We start from the raw sequence: 20,253 nt of genomic DNA, 5'->3' as shown, positions 1-20,253 counted from the left end.
AGTATAAGGTCTAGATCATAGTACATTATTCAACTGGCATATAGGAATGCTACTTGGCCACATTCATTGGACACAAACATGTGACTAGGTTTGGTTTGTCTTTTATTTGTTTTGGTATATTGTTTGATTGAAGCTAAGTTTACTTGGCCACATTCATTGGGCATAAACATGTGATTACTTTACTAACCTTTTGCTATTGTATTTAAATTTTAGATGAGCAATGAATCCAACAAAATTGGTAAATGGAATAGGTAAGTTAAAGTCCAACATGCATAAATTCATACCATTAAGGTCTTTGGGTAGGGGTCGTGGACATAGATTAAAGCCACCATGCTTATGAGGAAGAGATAAGCAAAAAAAATCAAGTGGTTCTAGAGATACTTAAGGATGTCCAACATGCACTACGCAAGTTACAACCACTCCAATTATGCAACCGAATAATCTGCCCTTATCTCAAGAGTCAGAGATAATGCAAGAAGATGATATACTGACCGATTTTGAAGAATTAATGCGAGATGTTGATGTACCGTCGGGTTTTGAAGAGACAACATAAGATAATGAAATAAGAGAAACCACCCAAGGTATACACTATAACCCATATGATAATGAATTCATTTTGGAGCAGTAATGATTCTAAATTTTGTCAAAGTTATGGGTTGTGGGAACTATTGTTGTTCCTTGAATATGGTCCTTTTAAAAAAGTTATCAAACTTGAAAACTCAAGAATGAATGCTTTCAAGGCTTTGTGTATTATTAGATTCGTACTATTGTATAGAATTTTAACATTTTGATATTAGAAAAAGAGCACACAATGTTCCTTTGTAGCATCAATTATTTTTTAAGGTCTGGTTACCAATTTAAGTCAAAAATCATTTTAAAGCTATCCGCGTTTAGCATTATTAATAACATTGTATTTTGTTTTAATGATACCACAATAAGGTAGGTTCTACTTTCAGTAGTGTCTTCAGCTAAGGTAATTCATATGTTTCACCATTTCTAACTTAAACAGTAAACTTTATGAATGTATTGGAGTTCTAAGTTTGGGTCCAAAATGGGCACCTGGATTATAGAAATTTCCAGTTATATGGCAAGAACAAAGGGAGGAAATATATATATATATATATATATATATATATATATATATATATATATATATATATATCTTGTCTATTTTCTTTTCTTTTAAAGACTTTTTTTTGGCATTTGGCCCATTGCAGAATTGTCTTGGGCCGCCATTTCTGGTTTTCAACCCAAGGATTTTTACAAAGATATCATTTAATGGGCTTAAATATCCCAAAACAGTCATCTTCATTCGAGTCACCATCTAGATCAATTGCTGCTGAGCTGGTGCTGGAAGAGGAAGATGAAGCTTTAGATTTTCTTTTTGAAGAGGCGGTCTCTGACAACTGTTTGATCAATTGTAAGAAATCTTCTTCTGTTTGAGCCGCCGCTAGCTTTGGAATAATGAAAGACTTCTGTGCCAGGAAAGTGGTTTGTTCTTTTGGAGGTGGCAAGAAGTTATTTTTTAAAAGAAAACTTCGTACCATCTTTAGAGATAATTTTTCTTGGTGGTTGAATTTATCCCACCATTTAACTTTGAATCTTCAGGCAATGATGATTTCTCCATCTGCTGCTTGGTTGAAATGGAAATACCATACACAAACTCAGGGAAGAAAGAAGTTTGAACAAAATAGAAGTAAGGGAGGAAAACGTCTTTCTATTTTATTGGGTTGATAATGAGCTTTGAAAAGATTAAACAAAAGGAGAACTCGTGGAATTATGGTCTCTCGAACGTTGCCATAATAATTTTACCATTGTTTAAACCAATATGGGATTTTTGAAGTTTGGATTGTACTTGTGTCGAAGTAGAAAAGCCAAGAATGGCTTTGTCCTTCGTTTTGTAAAAGAAAGCTATTAAACTAAGCTTGTTGGTAATCCCAATAGTTGAAAGAAGTGTTTAGGCTTGAAGGGTAGATGCTTTGGAGGGAGGTTGGAAAAGATCTTGGTGAATGTAAATCCATTCCCCAATCTGAAGGGTGAAGGATTCTTTAAATGGTGCATATGGAATATGCTGGGTCTTTGTGGTCTTTATGCTTTTTGAAGTGTTTGAATTTTGCAGAACCAGTTACCTCAAGGATAGACTGGTAGTAAGATTGGGGTTTTGATTTATTCCAGAGTTTAAAGCACCATCCTGGAGGAAAAAATTTTGAAACTAGTTTTGAGGGGCTTTCAGTACAGAATCCTTCCTCAATAGTTAAAATGCTTTGAAAGTTTTACTTTTCTACATATTCATTGGTTTTTAAAAGTTTGTTTGGGACAAAACTACTTCTTGTGAGTTAGGCTTTGAAATACTTTGAGAGCTCTGAGATAGATTTTGAGAAAAAATTGCTATCTCAGGTTTTAAAAAAGTGATAGAAAGTATACCTTTACCTTTGTTGGAAGAGGAGGATGTCTTTGGAGAGACTTCAGGATAAAGCTCTACTACTTGCTTTGAATATTCTTCGACCATCTTTAAAAACTTGGGAGTTTGTTGTACAAGCCACTCCTGAATTTAGAATTGCTTTTGGGCCGGATCTTCTTTGCTTTTGTCTATTTCTTCCTGGATAATCTCAGTCCAGGTTCTGATAGGCTTTGAACAGAAGGGTAAAATCTCCTTTTTTGGGCTTTGAAAAGCTTTTGTATTTGCTGTTGGCTTTTCCTCTTTGTCTTTTGCTCTCGATTTTCTTGGCACTGTCACTCCTATTTTTGAAGGAACTCTCTGGTTAGAAAGTCTGGAATTGAATTCGAATCTCCTCTTATGTATTCGATTTCAAAATCAAAAACGGAAAGAATAGCTTGCCATCTGGCAAAAATCTGTTTTGAAGCTATATTTTGAACATCTTTTTGCAATACTTTTTTTGCGGATTTAAAATCAATCCTTAAGAGAAATTTTTGATTTTAAAGGTCACTTTGGAATTTTGAAATGCATAAAACTATCGAAAGAATTTCTTTTTTGATAGTTGAATAATTTTTTGTGTATCATTCCAGTGTGTAGAAGTAAAGTGGACAATAAATTCTTTGTTGTTTTGAACCTGTTTGAGAATTCCACCATAACCTAAATTTGATGCATCAGTTTCAACAATTTTGAATGCAGATGGATCAGCTAGGTGTAAACATGGAATTTCAGAAACTTGCTTTTTAATGCTTTGGACAATCTTTGTATGCTCATTAGTCCATGCAGGGGATTTTTCTTTAATCTATCATGGAGTGGTTTTTCTAAACAGTTCAAATTTGGATAAGAATCCATGACATAATTTAAACTGCCAAGAAATCTTTGTAATTGAGTTTTTTCTAAAATTTTATCTAGAAATTTTGAAGTAAAAGCTAGAGACCTTTCAATTGGGGTGATAGTTCCCCGGGAGATGTAGTATCCAAGAAATCTAATTTACATTTGGAATAAAGATACCTTGGACTTTGAAACTAATAGACCATTTTTCTTAACAACATAGAAAAATGTCTCCAAATGTTTGAAATGTTGCTCTAGAGAAATTGAAAATATTAACACATCATCTCTATAAACATTGCAAAACTTTGAATAAGGATTGAAAATGTTATTCATGATTTTTTAAAATTCAGAAGGGGCATTTTTTAGTCTGAAAGGCATCACATTCTATTCGTACTGTCCAAATGGAACTGTAAATGCAGTTTTGTACCGATCTTTAGGATGAATCTAGATTTGCCAAAATCCTGATTTCATATCAAACTTTGAAAAAATAAAAGCAGAATGAAGCTTTTGAAGAAGATCTTTTTTTTTTTGGAATGGGGTATCTAATCCACTTTAGAGCTTTATTCAAAGGTTTATAATTAATCACCAACCTAGGTGTCCCTCTTTCTATCTTACTATTTTTGTTGACATAGAAGGCTGCACACGACCAAGGGGATCTGGATTTGGTAATTAAACCTTTTTGCTCTAAATCTTTTATTTCTACTCTACAATGGCTTTCAAGGGTTTGATTCATTTGGATAGGTCTGGCTTTGGTAGGAATTTTTTTGTCACTAAAATCTTTTTCATATGGTAAATCTATCATATGCTGTTTTCTTTTCCAAAAAGTATTAGGAAGATCAGAACAAACTTCTTTTTCAATTTTCTTTTGCAAATCAGAAATTTTTCTTTGGACAAATTCATTTTGCAATTGGCTTTGGATTCTTTTAAAATCCATATCTTGTTTTAGGTGGAAAAGCTGGGTTTGTTTTCCTTTAATCAAAGCATTTATCTCAAAATTATAAATTGAGTGAGCTTTTATAAGATTGAGATTTCTCTTCTTGGGTTTTTCTAAAAAAGGAAAAACAACCTTTGAATCTTTAGCTTTAAAAATGATACCAGCAGTAGTTACTTTGAAAGGAGCAATTAAATTGATAAAAGGAATTCTCAAAATAACAATTTGCTGTAAATCCTTTGTAAGAATGAAAATATTTTTTAGAGCAATATTGTTGTTTAGAATTGTAGCTTCAGTTTTCCCCGCAATTCTAATCTTTGAACTATTGGCTGAGGTGAGCCTTTCTTTTATTTTTTGGTGATACCTTTTAGGAACCAGCTCATTATTGATACAGTTGAGGTCTGCTCTTGTATCAAATAAAGCTATAGTTTCTATTTGGAAATCACCAGGGAAAATGAGTTTTATTTGAATCAAATATTTTCTTGAGGTTATTTCTTTTAAAATATTAATGAAGTTCTCTGGGACATTCTCAGAAACCTTAAGATTTTAAAAATCATTTTCTTCTTCAGAATCAGAATCACTATTTTGTTTAAGAATCAATCTTTGGAGCAAAACAAAATCATTTTGTTGTTTTTCTTTCAAATCTTTGAATTCTATTTTAATGGCTTTGATTTCTTTTTGAAGTTCTTGGATAGTAGGGAAAGGATTCTTTAATTTTTTCCCTTTTTCCAAGATCATATTAAGATCATAGGTGTTCTTACTAGAAGAAGGGACGAGTGTTTCAGTTTTTAGAGTTTCTTTTAAGACTTGTTTTTGGATTTGAGGGTCATTAATATGCTTGACGGCCTCAAGAAGAGCTTCTTATTGCCTAGTGAGCATATTAATATTCTTTGGAATAGCATATGATTCTGATTCAGAATAATCGGATGAGGTTTTAATTTCATCAATTTGAAATTCTTCTTTATCATTCGAGAATTCTAATTCAGAGGAATCAACAAGAAGAGCTGAAATTTTGCTCAAAATTTCTTCTTCTATTTGGAGCTCATGAAGTTTTTTAGAAAACTTGCAATACTTTGCAGTGTGACCCTTTTTCCCACATTTGTAGCAAGTAATTTTGCTAAAATCTTTTTTGAAATTTTATTTTGGAAATTTAGAAGAGGATGACCTTTTGTAGAAATTCTCTTTGTTTTTGGGTGCTTTCCTATTTTTGAAAAAACGTTTTTTCTTAAAAGATTTAGAAAAATCTTCTTTGCATTTTCCTTTGCAGGTATGGGAAAGTTCCATGGGATTATATTCAAACTGGTTACAAAAACTACCTAGTTCCTGCCTAGTCTTCTTCATTTCCCATTTGAGTTGTCTTTGGAGTTTAAGGTCATGGCAAATATTCAATCTCTCTTTTTGGGTAAGGCTAACTAATTCACCATAAGTGTAGAAATCATAAGAAATCTAGCCATTATGGGCTTCTCTTGTGGTGTTCTTAACCCTTTCACCTAGTATTTTAGGTAAACCAGCTAAGAATTTTTGTTTCTAGAAAGGTTGGTTTGAATCTTCCCTAAGCATGACTCTGGTCAGGAAAGTATCTTTATAAGCTTGGAAGTTGTTAAGCTTTTTACAGGTTAGATTGCTGAGAAGCTCAGCATTCTTATCTTTTAGAAGAGAAGGGTCTCCTATGAAATGGAGGGAAATCGTCAAAATTAAGGTTGACACAGCATCCTCAATAGAATTTCCTAGCTCATCTAAGATGGAGGTCCCTTCTATGGTGGTTTGGATGGCACCTAGGATTTGGAGTTGTTGTGCTTGTATGAGATGGTAATCCCACCATCCTTTAAGCTGGCCAGAAAATCCAGCTATAAGGAGCTCAACAATGGCTCTATCAGAGGTACCGCTTTGGGTTTTGTAGGCATTGGCTGCCATGGTCATCTGTTGTAAAAGACCAAGAATGTTGTATTTTAACATTCCATCTATATTCCATTCATAGACGGAAGAGGCATTGAATCTAGATTGGGTGAGGATATTATTTCTATTTACATCCACAGGCCGTGTAGTGCCAAATCAATCTGGGCTTGCCATCCCAATCTATTGATGTTGGAAGGTTTTAGTGATACTTTCAAGTTCGAATCATTAGATTCATCGCTGGACACTTGATCCCATGCTGATTTTCTCTTGTTTTGGAGGAGTATCGGGTACTAGATTTTTGGAGGACTCAGAAGTGGCTTATTTCCTAAGCTATTCCCTGACTGCTCTAGCAAACTTAGTTTGCTTCTGAAATTGGTCTTGACTAGGCTTTGAGATCTGGTAGGGTTTGAAAATTGGGTTTTTTAGCTTTTCTGTTTGGCCTATCTCTTTTGGATGACCAGTGTTGGGAATTGGAGAGGTGAAGACTGTAGGAGGTTTTTGAATTTGGCTTTCTATCCTAACAAGCTGTTTTCCTATTGTGTTAAGATAGGTATTTGAGAAATTATTCTGCTGAACAATATTCTTGACATTTTTCTCAAGCTGCTCTCCTACTAATTTGTAGGGTGTGGCTTCTATTTCGTTCTCTCCAAAGAAAAATTCAAATTTACTATTGGGATAAATTCAACCACCAAGAAAAATTATCTCTAAAGATGGTACAAAATTTTCTTTCAAAAAACAGCTTCTTGCCACCTCCAAAAGAATAAACCACTTTCCTGGCACAAAAGTCTTTCATCATTCCAAAGCTAGCGGCGGCTCAAACAGAAGATTTCTTACAATTGATCAAACAGTTATCAGAGACCACCTTTTCAAAAGGAAAATCTAAAACTTCATCTTCCTCTTCCAGCACCAGCTCAGCAGCAATTGATCTAGATAGTGACTCGAATGAAGATGACTATTTTGGGATATTTAAACCCATTAAATGATATTTTTGTAAAAACCTTGAACCCGAAAAAAGTCTTTAAAGAAAGAAAATAGATAAAAGACTCGCGACCGCTAGTGCTACTTTAAAGAAAAAGATTATGATTGGAAGCATAACAATTCCTCATAAAGACATGGAGCCCCTCACTCCATTATCAAAAGCATTCAAAAGATGTGGAGGCCCCTAACTAACGATTATTATGAAGAGCATCCAAAGCAAAAATTATCGAGCTCGAGGTCAAGCTATAATGAGCCAAGCGATGATCAAAATAACAGCTACAAACTCTGTATTCTTCAAATCAAATATAGTGAGAAAAGAGAGTGTGAGAGTGATAGTGAGAAACCACCTTTCTCTTTTATTCAACTACTCTTGTAAGTTATATTTCTTTTATTTAAAGCTTTCAATCTAAAGCTTTTATTTCAAAGTTTGTATATTTGTTCATCCATCAATAAGAATTTGTTATTTTATTATCTTATTTTCCATTTATATATATATGGACAAAATTACATGTCTAACACCAATATCTATGCTCTTACTAAAGAAAACAACATATTTTGCTGTTGATAGCCTAACCAAAGACTTTATGATAAGCCTGCAAGATCATAATTCTCTTAGCCTTCATTGGACTAGCTTCTCCCAATACTAACATTTCGTCTGCAAAAAGAAAATATAAGAGAACCATACATCTTCTGTTGAGCTTAAGACCTTTTTAGCACACCTCTTGAAATGAAACAAATAGAAACAAAAAGGAAAATAAAAGATCATCTTTTCTTAAACCCTTTGATGCCTAAAGAAGGCAATAGATGTTTCATTAATAATAACAGAATAAAAAACAACGGACACACATTGCATAACCAATGAACAAATTAAGGATAAAAGCTCATTTTGGATTAGAGTGAATTCAAGAAACCTACAACACACCCTATTAAAAGCTTTAACATATCTGACTTGATTGCCATGCCTCTAACAATTTTCATTATTAGATCTCAATGCATGAAAGACTTCATGAGCCACTAGAATGTTGTCATGAATGTTTCTACCAGAAACAAAAATTGATTGAAAAGATCGTGCCGGTCTTCCAAGCCAAGGCTTAATCCTCTATAACAAGATCTTAGATAGCACCTTATAGGAAAAATTACAGAGGCTAATAGGGCAAAAGTTAGAGATAAATTGGAACATCAAAAGACTTCAAATGTGAAAATAATACTAAAGCATAATTCTCACTCTAAAAAAGATTTTACCATTTAGCCTCATTTGGTTCATAAATAGCAAGAAATAGAGTAGGAATAGATTCTCTATTCTATAATAGATTCACTATTCCATATTAAATAATCATTCTTAATTTTAATTCAAGTTTAAATGTGAAAAATATTTTTAGATAGAATAACTATTTTGCAATATGAAGGCCTAATGACCTAAAAAAAAAAAGAACTGAACTTTGGCGTTTCTTCTAAAATATCCAAAAGTTTCAATTTTTTCACGTTAATTACTGGACTCAAATTTTGTTTTCTAAATTAGAAATCTGGGGAAAGAAAGGGTTGTTTTTACTTACGTCACTGGAGCCCCGAACATTAAAAAAAAAAATGCTCAGTCAGCAAAATCACTTGCTGATTCACCTCCTAGCTCAAAACACACCGTTTCATCATTAAAAAAAATCCTAAATCAGTTTCATTATTAAAGTTAAATTGAAAGAATGCTACCTGCCGCAACAAATCCACCACCATTTTTGCCCAAAAAAATAATAACAAATCCAACACCACCAGCTCCTGTAAACCTCCGCCACCTGAAGCCACGCCACCAAATCCCCCGCCACCTGAAGCCACATTAAAAATCTACCAAGTCCATCACTACTTGAGGCCAAACTAGGGAAGCCACCGCCACTCGCGACAACAGCAAACCCGCCACCAGTGGTGGCTCTTGAAAAGCCATCCATCGAACTAGCACTAGCAAAGCCACCAATTAAACCAGCGCCAAACTGTCTTGACCGCCCAGAAGAACGAAGGACTGATCCTAGTGCTTGCTGTCCTGCTCCCATCTGCGCAGGCTGGCCAAATTCATTAGGTGCAGGAGCTTGAGCAAATGCTTTAGCAGCAAAACCACTAGAGAATGCACCCATATTTGATGGAGGGGATGGTTGTGAAGGCAGTGGAGATTGAAAGCTAAATGATGCAGGCTTAAAGAGTTCTTCACTCGGTACAGTCGTCGTAAACGGAGAACTTGCTTGATTTGTTCCTATATTACCAAATGAACCACCAGGATTGCTCTAGGAGCAATTGAGTTAGGGGCTGAGCAGTTAATTTAGGGTTTTTTAAATGATGAAACGATGTGCTTTGAGGTGGGAGGTAAGTCAACAAGTGATTTCTACTAAGTTATTCCAGTTCGCGAACCAAACTATGTCCTATATATTTCATCATAATCAACAATATCATTAAGAGATAAAAACAAATAGAAATACCATTTTGACCTGATAGCTTTCCCTGAGCACATCTAGTTAAAGGTTACTACAATCTCTTCAGAAGTAAATGGTCAATTAAGAGGATCCACATCTAGTCAGCTTGCTAAATTGTCCATGTAACCTGGGAAAATTCCATGGTGTACTAGTTGAAAATATGCATTATAGTCCAAGACGCCATTCACTTTCTCATCACTCTCTTGTCATTCTTTATACCTTGAATGAAATTCATTTTATGCCTGCATGAAGCTTTCTTCTGAAAGAAAGGAATAACCTTGTACCCAAGTTCCAACCAAATAGCCCATGACTAAGTACTGAAATGAAATTAAGAGTAAGAAAGGAAAAGGAAGAAAACTCAGCAATATCAGCAAATGTATTGCATTAGTAGAAGTACTAAACTCCAAAATAGTTATCACAAATTAAAATTATGAAGTTGTTATAACAATTAGCTACGCTATTCAATAAGCATAAAGTAGCAAGTCAAACCAATATTAGTTCAGATTAGGAGGAGAAATGCAAAACGTGCACCCATCATATGCATAAAGTCTTCATTTGGAACAATTGCATTCCATCAATATAGACATTTACCATAACCATATTATAATAAGGAGTAGAAAATATGAGTGCTAAATTAATTGTGATAAACTCCCATTCATCTGAATCTGCAATCTACATACTGACCATTACACAGCAGCACTCAATGAAGGGAACTCATGCATTGCAATCATAAATTTCCCACCAAAATCCCCCTGCAAAAACTGGTAAGCACCTGCTCAAAAACAATTTATATGATCATCTCTGATTTCTATATCTAATAATTACCCATTGTTTCTTCAGCCTCTCCAGACCAGAACACGCCTTCGCTTGTAGCCTTGAGCATTCATTCTTTTCACATTGCAGCATTGAAATTATTTTCCTTGCCGATAATTTTTCCCTTTTCCTTGTGCTCATAAACTATGCCAGAGAATCTACTCTCGTCATTAGGCACATAATTACACTCCTATAAAAGAGAAACAAGAAAACTCAAATATAAAATGTTTATTATATTGGATGTCTAGCCAGGTACCAACTTTAAGTAGAGTTAATTTATCCAGGTTCCTATGTTAAAACTAGTAAGCAAAATGGCTGAGTTATGACTGCAAAATCACATCTTCATAACTTTGATTCACCGTGCATCACAAAAAACATCAGCAATTTCTACATAACTACATTTGATGAATATTCAGTAAAACAAAAGGAGATTATGGTCATAATAAACTATCAAAGCAGAATGGTGCAAATAAATAACAGGGCACAGGCCATTATCTTTTCTGACAGAATTCTAAGTACCAATGATTCATACTAGGTAAATACAATGAAAATCTAATATAGGCTCAAAATGAATTGCAGCAGCAGGAAGTATATTATAGGCAGATAGACAATACCAGAAATATACGAGATGAATTTCCTTCCAAATCTTGAGACATTCCTTCTGAATTTGCTGCAAGGTAAAACAAACACAAAAATAAGCAAATGTAAAATAAGAAAAGTTATTGAATTTTCTCGAAAACTTTCAATTTCAATCATTAAGAAAAAAAAGAATCCAAACCGTTTATTTCCAGTGTTATCCTAGAGCTTGTAAGAACATTCTGCAGCATCATAGTCCCCTGAAATCCCACGAATGAGTAGCCTGAAAGTTGTTGCCTTTCTGAAAGCGGCATTTCTGAAAATCCAAAGGAAGCTTCCCACATCTTTCTCAACTGAGGTATTGCCGGCAAGATTAATCTCTCAACACGAAATTTGTTGAGCAACTGAAAGAGAAAAATGAATAAATAAAAACCAAATGCAACTTGAATCTAGTCATACACATTATTCAAAACTGACTTTGCTAAAATTATCGAGGTTTTGACGGAATAAATAATGAAATGTGTAAGACACCTTCAACACCTCCTGCATGAGAAGTCGGCACATTCCCTGTCGACGAAAATTGAAGGGTGTAGCAACTAGGGGCATCTCTGCAGCCTTTAGTCCATGGATTCTGAAAACCAAATTAAGCTGTTAGATGAGGCATAAAACCAAAAAAGAAAAAAACTGCAGAAATAAGCAGCAGAAGTAACTTTTCTTTATAAGTACCTCAAAGTGGCAACAGATACAATTTGATCACCTCTATTCAAAACGACAGCATAAAATCCATGAAAGTTCAACCTTTTAAATTTAGACCTGAACAATAAAGATCAAAAGAAAAAACTCAATACGAAAAGCTAAATTATGAAAAATTACTGTCTTAACAGTATCTACCAAATTTCTAAGCCAACTGGTATATACTGATATATCATTTCCACTTCTACAAATTATTCAAATTGTTTTGCTCTAATCCAACAAAGAATTCAGCAAAGCTAATTTTATGTCAACCATTGTGAAAGGAATAAGGAACATTACAACCAGACCCCTTATCTTTCGGTTTCATTTAGATTTAAACCCCAAGCATTGAATCAATGTCATATCAAGCTATAGTTCCAAAGTGCTGTATTTCCTCTGAACTACAAAAATGGCTAGTGTTTGATATAAAAGCTTGACCCTTTACCTTAAATTCATATACTAATAGTTGTTCTATATGACAATTAAACCAATAAATTTATTCTACCAATGAAGAACTGTAATTAAGGAGCTCGTTTGCAAGGATCTATTCAGAAATGAGTAATAGTTTCATAGATAAGAAAAAAGGGAGCCTAATGGAAGAACAAAAACTGGAAACTTTTCTTAAAGTTACAGTCAATGATGCAACAGTCGAAATCCTGAGGCCTGAAACGAGATCACCCCAAAGGAATCTAAGTGCAATTTTCCTAATTTAATAAAACAATATTAACAGAAAATATTGCTTTGAATCCCTACAACATAAGTGATAAGCCTATTTTAAGCCCATGACAACTGATATGGCTACAAACCATATCACCTTACATGTGACCCAACCCCAAACCCATGTCTGTTTATACCAACATCTAGGGACAACCAAGAGTATACAACAAAAAGATCAGAGACAAAGGCAATAATAGAAATAATAAATTGATGCTTTCAGTTAATCTATATTAATGTAGCTTGATATTATGTTATTCACTTTATTGCATATACAGAACTCAAGAGTTCAGGCATAATATGAGGAATAAGTAGTCATTCTTCATAGAAACTTTAAGCAACAATGTGATGAAACATGGATGTTAAATAACATGGGCCGACTTGTCCCTTTGATTATCATGTCACTTCTTGAAGCCACCAAAATCCAAAAATTTTAATGCAAAAGTTAAATCTTACCCTGAATTGTAAATCAGATCTGTAACCATATCCTTCTGGGTATGAGGCTCTTTAACAGATCTAAAACACTCGTGCATAACCCTGAGAATTTGAAATGATTTGACGTGGGTACTACTTCTTGGCATACCAGGAAAATTGTAAACATCTTTAGATGATCTTGTTAATGTCCAGGTCAAGCCATCCACAGAGGTGGGATTCGAAATTCCCAAAAGTTGATGAAGTTGGGCACATAGCTGAGAACAAATAAGAAGGGTCGTGACCTTATCCATGCTAATATATGACATCATGCAATAAAGAAACCCGCTAAGCAATTTCAGACAGGAAAAATAGTGCGTTTGCGTGAATGATTGTTCTAGGTAACTGTATTAATTCCTTAGATAATGATATAGGGAGCTCAGAGAAGGGATGAAATTAAAATGCAATTGAGAGTTTGAGGCAGGCCGAATGGGTTGGGCGGGTTGACTTTTACCAAATTCTTTCTAAATGCACTTGAATTACAACTTCTGAAAGATAAATCTTTGTTATTGAAGAAACTAAAACAAAATTAATGCACTATACCTCATAGCAAGACTTGCTGCAAAAGTTCTCTGATGGATAGTCTGTAGGAAGCAGACATCCATCTTTAGTCAGGCAATGTACATGATCTGCAAAGAAAGATGCTGAAGTTATTAACGCCAAAGTGAACTTAAAAGAGGAAGGATTGAAGAAAAATGTATTAGATATAACAACTTTAAGAATTAATGAACAGACTCACATGCTCGGGCACACTGCAAACAAGCATTTGTGGAAGTTGAAGAGTCACCTTTACCACAAAGTTTACAGCAGCATGATGGACAAAACCAGTTCTCAAGTGGGACATCCTAGAAGGAGCCAAATAGCAATAAGCATTAGCAAGGAGGATATTCTGACCTAGTTAATTTCATAAAAGTAAATAGAAGAAATAGAGAATGTCATAAAATAACTAACTCTATACATGCATCATAAATATACCTGGCATATAGTAAGTGTAATCTTAGCCTTCATATGTAAATTGGAAAGTACAGGCTCAATTACTAAAGAAATTGATAATTACACAATCAATTAAAAATACCCATATCTTTATATTATCAACAAGAAGATTAATTTAGACACGCAAGGGAATACAATCTGTTCAAACAATTAGCATAAACAAAATAAAAGTTGTACACCTTAACAAGTGCAAATAAATTCAAGTAGACAGTCATATCGAGTATATTTACTGAACTGCAGAAGAGGATATGTAGAAGTAGATCTTTCACAGTTTCTGAAGCTAAACATAAACTTAAGAACCCTTCTACTGTAAATTGGTTAAAGAACATTCAGAATTGAAAAAAGAAATTCCAAGACAATTTCAAGTCAAGGTACACCAATAATCTTGCACCCTTCCAAATCAGTGATTCCTCGTCCCTTTTTTTTAACAATTCTTACTTATCCTAACAGCTAAACAGCCATCTCAGTCCCATATAAAGCTAAAAGGGAGAAACAAATATATGACTCAGACTAAAGACTAGTTGAGTAAAGCTATTTCAAGCTAACAAGGATAAAAGTACTTTGCTTCCCTATCAGTAGTTGATTCAGAAATAAAAAAATTTCCAAAACACTTGTTTGCCTTAAAAGGATATTTAAATATGTGCCATCCAAGGGAAAATAAGGTTTGAAGGTTAAAATTATAGGTGGGGAAAAGAAACCATTGCAAAAATACCAAGAGCCTGCTTCAACTAATATGATGCAGATCATGTTATATGCAAGGACATCTAAATTGCCGAAAGCAAGACCTATCAACCTATACATATAGATGTAGAAATCACAACCAACTTCAAGCTTGTCAAATTTCAGCTTAGAAGTAGAAGTTGGCATTTACAGCCTCCGTTTACTGCATCCTAAGGTAAGGAACCAGTTACTATTCTCCAATAAGTAGTACACTGAATGTGATACTTTACAAATGATCGGAAATGTTACTATTTTTAGGTTTTCCAACTCAAAAGAACCTAATAAAAATGCTTTAAATTGTTGGTTGTAATCTATATGAGTTGTACTGCTTTGAGAAGCGTATTGTATGTATTTCTATTGCTGTGCAGAAAGTTGGTAGTAAGCTGTTGTTTTATAAAGTTGTAGAGGAGAGTTTTGTGCTACTAAGACTTTTTTTGTTAATTCAGAAATAAAAAGAAAAAAAAGAAAGTCTTTATCATGGCACTGTAAACTTATGTATTGAAACATCATAGACAAAGCAAGTCAATTAAATTCCTACATGATCAAAAATCCAGAAAAGAAATAAAATTGATCATATAGGAAAGAGATGCACCTTAAGTTCAAGACAGCCCAAATGAAATGTAGAAGGGCATTTGTCACAGAGAATAAGATCTCCCCCATAGTGACAAAAACTACATATGGTGTCACTTAAGCTAGAATTTCTCCTTTTCCTTTTACGCTTCCCTGGTTGAGACAACATATTTTTAGTTGCTTTAATGGCATCTAACACCTCTTCCACCTTGACCTTGGATCGAGGCTTAAATTCTGAACCTGCCTGTTGAAATTGTTTTGATACCCTTATCTTCGTTGATGAGTGCTTTCTCTGCTCAGGAAGAATATCATGCAGAGGACTCTTTCTCAGTACCTTTTGGCTGCGGTCAGCAAGAGTTCTTGTCATTCGTCTAGACTTGGTCAAATTTCTCCTTCCTCTAATATGATCAATCTTCTCTTGTTTAGAACAGCCAAGAAAGCATCCATTCTCATCACCTTCAGATGTTGCCTTGTCTTCAACTGATTTAATTTTAGCAGACTGCTTATCATGTGTAGGCATAGAAGATATAGAAACAGTCATATTTGTTAATATTTGCTTAATTGACCTATATCTTACTTCCAAAGGCCTCCTACTGCATTGAGGAGGAGAATCTTTCTCTTCTATATTTTGGCTTGATCCATCAATGGTCAAAGGACCATTTTTTTTTTCCTTACGAGAAGATAAGGACGAGCTTGAAGTTATCATTTCATGACTGGTGTCTTTTAATTTATATCCATTTTTCTCTATGACATTAGACAAACTTTGATTACCAAGAACCTGCCGCCTGAATTCAGCTCCAGTGTCATTAGCAGAATTCATGAAGCACTTCCTCCACACATTTCGGACACCACAAGTCCAATCTGATATCGATTTATTGAACTCATCATTGAACCGCAAGTATAACCAAATTTTTTTTACATAATTGGAGACTTCTCCTTCAAGCTCCATGGCTAATTGCACCAATATCCAAACACCGCGGTCACACCAAATGCCCAAGAACTCGTCCCAATCTCGAGTTATACGTAATTGACTCACACTAAATTTCTTTTCATCACCCTCATCAGGAAAAAAGACTAAACGTTCATCTGCATCATCATGACAATCAAATACTATACCTTCCCACCATGCATCCTCAAACAAGGCATCAACACAGACCCCAAAAGATAACTTTTCACAAGTATCAGATGATTCAGGCAGAGGTCGAATGCGCCCGCGATATGCTGATGGAGCTGGACGGCGACAATGAATCCCTTCAATTGCCTCTGTGACAGTGATGGACTCAATGAGCTTCGAGTTCCCTGTTTCAGACAAGAGTTCATCATATTCAACAGAACGGCAGAACTTGGAGACACTAACAACCACTCCGGGGTGCCATGAGCCTCGCAGCCCTTCCTCAAATTGCCGAACCTAAAACCATTGCAACAATGTATTGCCCCGAAAAAAAAAAGTCAAAATCAAAATCAAACAGTACCTACATTCTGGAGAAAACGCCACGTTACGTTTATATTAAAAGGAAAATCCATAAACGGAAACGACAAAAAACAGCAGGAAACGACTATAAAGTAAGACCAAAAATACTATGTTTCGATGCTAAGATTTGGAATTTTTTAACTTGAAACATAGATACCAAATGCCATGCATGGGAATTTGAAATACTACGTGTAATTTAAAATTATTGTAAATCTAAAATCTGGAATTCAAATACATGAATGCAAAGACAAGCTCAAGTTAAAACGACAAAAGAACTAGGAAAACGAGGAGGAGGAGATTTTATGTTATTACCTCTACTTTTTCATTGAGAAGAAGCTTCTTTCTTTTCATGTTCATGGAGAAAAGGAAGAAGAAAAGGGAAAAAATAAATATGTTACTGGAATTAGAAAAGGAGATTTGGTAAATGGTGACTGAATTACGCAACAGAATTCCCGACTTGTAGTGCCGTTTCCGAGAAGAGGAATAAGATTTAGCCACGATTCGTCTCACTCACACCAAACAATTTTAACTCATTTACTAACATTTTGCTCATGCTTTTAAGTGTGTATAAAATCATAATTACGTTTTTCCAAATAAATGGTATATATAAAAAATAAATTACCATTAATATCGTAAAATTATTTTATTTGATTAATATTTATTATTATAATATATTCTTAACTATATAAGCTAGAGCCAAACAACATGCATTTTTTATTAGAGTTCTATTTAATGTAATTATATAAATTATTGTTAAGTAAGATTTTACATAATTTACTCATGCTATTATATAATTATTTTATTTATTTTATATTTAAAAATTTTATTTTATATATTATATTTATATAATTTAATTTATAATTATAGTGATAAAGAATGAGTTTTATTTTTATTTTTATAGTATTATTATTTACAATTATTAATATTTTATATAAATTATGTAATATAGTTTTAAGATTTTTTATTATATACTAAAACAAATAGATCTTAATAAATAAATATATATATAAATATAATATATATATATATATATATTAATTTTAATCTTTTATCTATTCTATTATATTGCACTAATAAATTCTTTTACGTTTATATAGTAATTATTTTTAAATAAATTAGATTATTACCAGTAGACTTTTTAACATGTTAAAACTAATCGTTTTTATTTTCTAAAATTATTTGTTTTTATATGTTTACTATTTTATTATTATTTTTTATTTTTATATATGAATATAAGTATATATTCTATTATAAAAATAATAAAATTCTATTATTAGTATGTAGTAGTTATAATAATTATTATACTTATTATGATATTTTTAATAATAAAATATTTTTATATTTAAATAAGTTATAAATTTTTATTATATTTATTTTTAGTATTTAATATTATATTTAATTTTTTTATAAGTATTTAATATGATATGATTCCATAAAATTCTGTCACCTGGAGTTTAATGAAAGAATTTGAAATATATTATATATATATATAATATAAATATTAATTAGTATGAAAAAAATATTTAAGTAAATCCTTCAATTTATTTTTATACTAAATGGAAAATAATTCTTCATGTTACTATTATTAGATATTAAATATAGTTCAGAATTATTTTTAAATTGGGAAAATGTATTTTTGCTCCGAACATATAATTTGATAAGTGTGTTAGTATTTAAACTATTTCAGATGGCACTTAAATTATAAAAATTTCCATTCCTTATCCATCCTTTCTCTTTTTTTTTTTTTTTAAAACATTCAAAGGGGCAAAAGCCAAAAACTAGCACTTTCTAGAGAGAGATACGCTCACATCCGTATCCCTATTTAAAATCAAAATTTAACAGTGTATCTATGTTGGTAAATAACAATTCTATCTTCCTTTTCTCAATCCTTTTTCTTCCTTATCATACAAAAAAGTATACTTAAAAAAAATAAAAAAGAGAGACAATTCACCCACATTTTCTTTCTCACCACTACCCATAATAACCACCACCTACACACTATTAATCACACTTTAAATGCCTAAATTTCTATTTTACTTTCCAACATATCACACTTTAGTTTTAGAATTATCATTTCAGGCATGAAAATAATAATTATAGGTTAACTAGCATTTGATGATAAACACAATAGCAACAAATGCTAAACACAATAGCAACATGAAACTGCTCGACTCTATGTCATTGCATTACTTCTATGTGTGAATGGTTTTTCATTCTAAAACTAGTCTAAACAAAAATTTGAATTACTCTCATAAAAGATTTTAGGAATAAAGTTCAAATTGCCTACTAGATTTTCATAGGAGAGCTAAATAAGTCTTTTTGATCTTTTTGAGCATTTAAACCTAATACTTAGCAAATGCAAAATAATAATTGTAGGTTAACTAGCATTTGATGATAAACACAATAGCAACCTGAAACTGCTTGACTCTATCTCATTACATTACTTTTATATGTGAATGACTTTTTATTCTAAAACTAGTCTAAACAAAAATTTGAGTTACTCTCATAAAATATTTTAAGAACAAAGTTCAAATTGCCGACTAGATTTTCATAAAAGAGCTAAATAAGTCTTTCTTATTTTTTTGAGCATTTAAACCTAATACTTAGCAAATTTCAACCTTTTGCACGTGTGTTGCACCCAATATTAAAGAATTAAAAGAATAGATAAAAAGAATATTTTTATACTCTTTCTTATTTAATAAAATAATTCTAACTAAACTCATCCTCTGTCTTTCTCAGCTAAACTTAAAAATAAATTTCACCTCCTCCACCACTATTAATCAAGCGATTCCACCTTCTCTAGTCCTTCAACTCCTCCACCACCACAGATTGATTGAGTTTACCACTACCAATCTAATTCACTACTACCACCAACAATTTCCTGACCCAATGCCTCTCCACTGATTGTTGTTGATGTATTGTTGTGGTTGGGCATTGTTGATGGTGAGAAGAGGTGATGAGTTTGTTAATAATAGTGGCATGAGTTTATCACTAGTAGTAATAGTGAATTTGTTATTGAAGGTGGTTATGTGACAATGGGTTGGTAGTGGTTATAGGTTACTAGTGGTTGTGGGCGGCGACGGCGATGGATTTGAAAAATGATTTAAAAAGTTAACTATTTTTTTTATGAATGATTAAGGAAAATGATGGGGTTTGTTTGTGTGAGAGAGAATGTATTTGAAATGAAAGAAAATAGATTTAAGTGATGCCATTATTAATTGAAGTAAAATGTTTGGTAAAATGTCTCAGTTGTTTTGATTGTTGCTGTTAATGGTGCTGGTTTATTTTGTTGTTGTTGCTGAGAATTGCAGTAGTGGTAGTAGTGTTGTTAACAATGATAATATTTGTTAATGGTAATGCAAAATTCTTAACTCTTATTTAGTACTTTAAAAAATTGTAGATGGCCTATTCACACACTTACTCTAGCAAGAAACATATACGCGCCCATAAAAAGGCTAAATTGATTCAAAAATTGTAAGTTTTGGATTAAATGATCTAAAAAGGTCACAAGGGTCTATTTAATCCCGTCTATAAAGTTCAAGAGCCTATTTGAATCTTGTTCCAAGATTTTAATGTACACCTTTTGGTAATGCAAAGAATAAAAATATTAGGCTTAAGACAAAATATTGATGACACAATTTTTAGTATAATAAAGGTTAAGACAAAGTTTTCT

General features: G+C 32.8%; 2 protein-coding genes across 3 annotated transcripts; both read right to left on the bottom strand.

Annotated features, from left to right (window-relative positions):
- Positions 1–7,529: 7,529 nt before the first annotated feature.
- On the bottom strand, positions 7,530–9,187 carry LOC125370736 (nuclear pore complex protein NUP214-like). The gene is made up of 2 exons (XM_048377418.1): positions 8,772–9,187; positions 7,530–7,725 (listed from the first exon to the last, which is right to left on the bottom strand). Exons 1-2 carry the CDS (start codon positions 9,185–9,187, stop codon positions 7,698–7,700), a joined length of 444 nt encoding a protein of 147 aa, XP_048233375.1. The 3' UTR covers positions 7,530–7,697.
- Positions 9,188–9,507: 320 nt separating this feature from the next.
- Positions 9,508–17,015, bottom strand: LOC8281219. Of its 2 annotated transcripts, XR_001535013.3 has the most exons (11): positions 16,893–17,015; positions 15,132–16,517; positions 13,566–13,671; positions 13,370–13,455; positions 12,812–13,044; positions 11,636–11,722; positions 11,441–11,540; positions 11,112–11,313; positions 10,948–11,003; positions 10,346–10,523; positions 9,508–9,837 (listed from the first exon to the last, which is right to left on the bottom strand). XR_001535013.3 is itself a non-coding variant. In XM_015717505.2 (10 exons), the coding sequence occupies exons 1-10, from the start codon at positions 16,935–16,937 to the stop codon at positions 10,413–10,415; spliced, it is 2,412 nt and encodes an 803-aa protein (XP_015572991.2). In that variant the 5' UTR covers positions 16,938–17,015; the 3' UTR covers positions 10,122–10,412. The 2 variants fall into 2 exon arrangements, 1 of the variants encoding a protein (XP_015572991.2); XM_015717505.2 differs by lacking the exon at positions 9,508–9,837 and having other exon boundaries at positions 10,122–10,523.
- Between the last annotated feature and the right edge of the window lie 3,238 nt (positions 17,016–20,253).

The sequence above is a fragment of the Ricinus communis genome, chromosome 7, assembly GCF_019578655.1.
Source record: "Ricinus communis isolate WT05 ecotype wild-type chromosome 7, ASM1957865v1, whole genome shotgun sequence".
Classification (NCBI taxonomy): Eukaryota; Viridiplantae; Streptophyta; class Magnoliopsida; order Malpighiales; family Euphorbiaceae; genus Ricinus; species Ricinus communis.
The sequence above is the reverse complement of the archived record's forward strand: the minus strand, read 5'-3'. Positions and strand labels throughout refer to the sequence as shown.

Bases quoted from the DNA above. Each gene is read 5' to 3' on its own strand.
- LOC125370736 (XM_048377418.1), bottom strand. From the start codon at position 9,187: ATGGGTGCATTCTCTAGTGGTTTTGCTGCTAAAGCATTTGCTCAAGCT. The intron at 7,726-8,771 runs GTAGCATTCTTT...TTCTTTTTGCAG, and splicing joins TGGTGGATTTGTTGCGGCAG to ACGAAATGTTAGTATTGGGA.
- LOC8281219 (XM_015717505.2), bottom strand. From the start codon at position 16,937: ATGAACATGAAAAGAAAGAAGCTTCTTCTCAATGAAAAAGTAGAG. The intron at 16,518-16,892 runs GTAATAACATAA...CAATGGTTTTAG, and splicing joins TTCTCAATGAAAAAGTAGAG to GTTCGGCAATTTGAGGAAGG. The intron at 13,672-15,131 runs GTGCATCTCTTT...GGCTCCTTCTAG, and splicing joins TGGGCTGTCTTGAACTTAAG to GATGTCCCACTTGAGAACTG.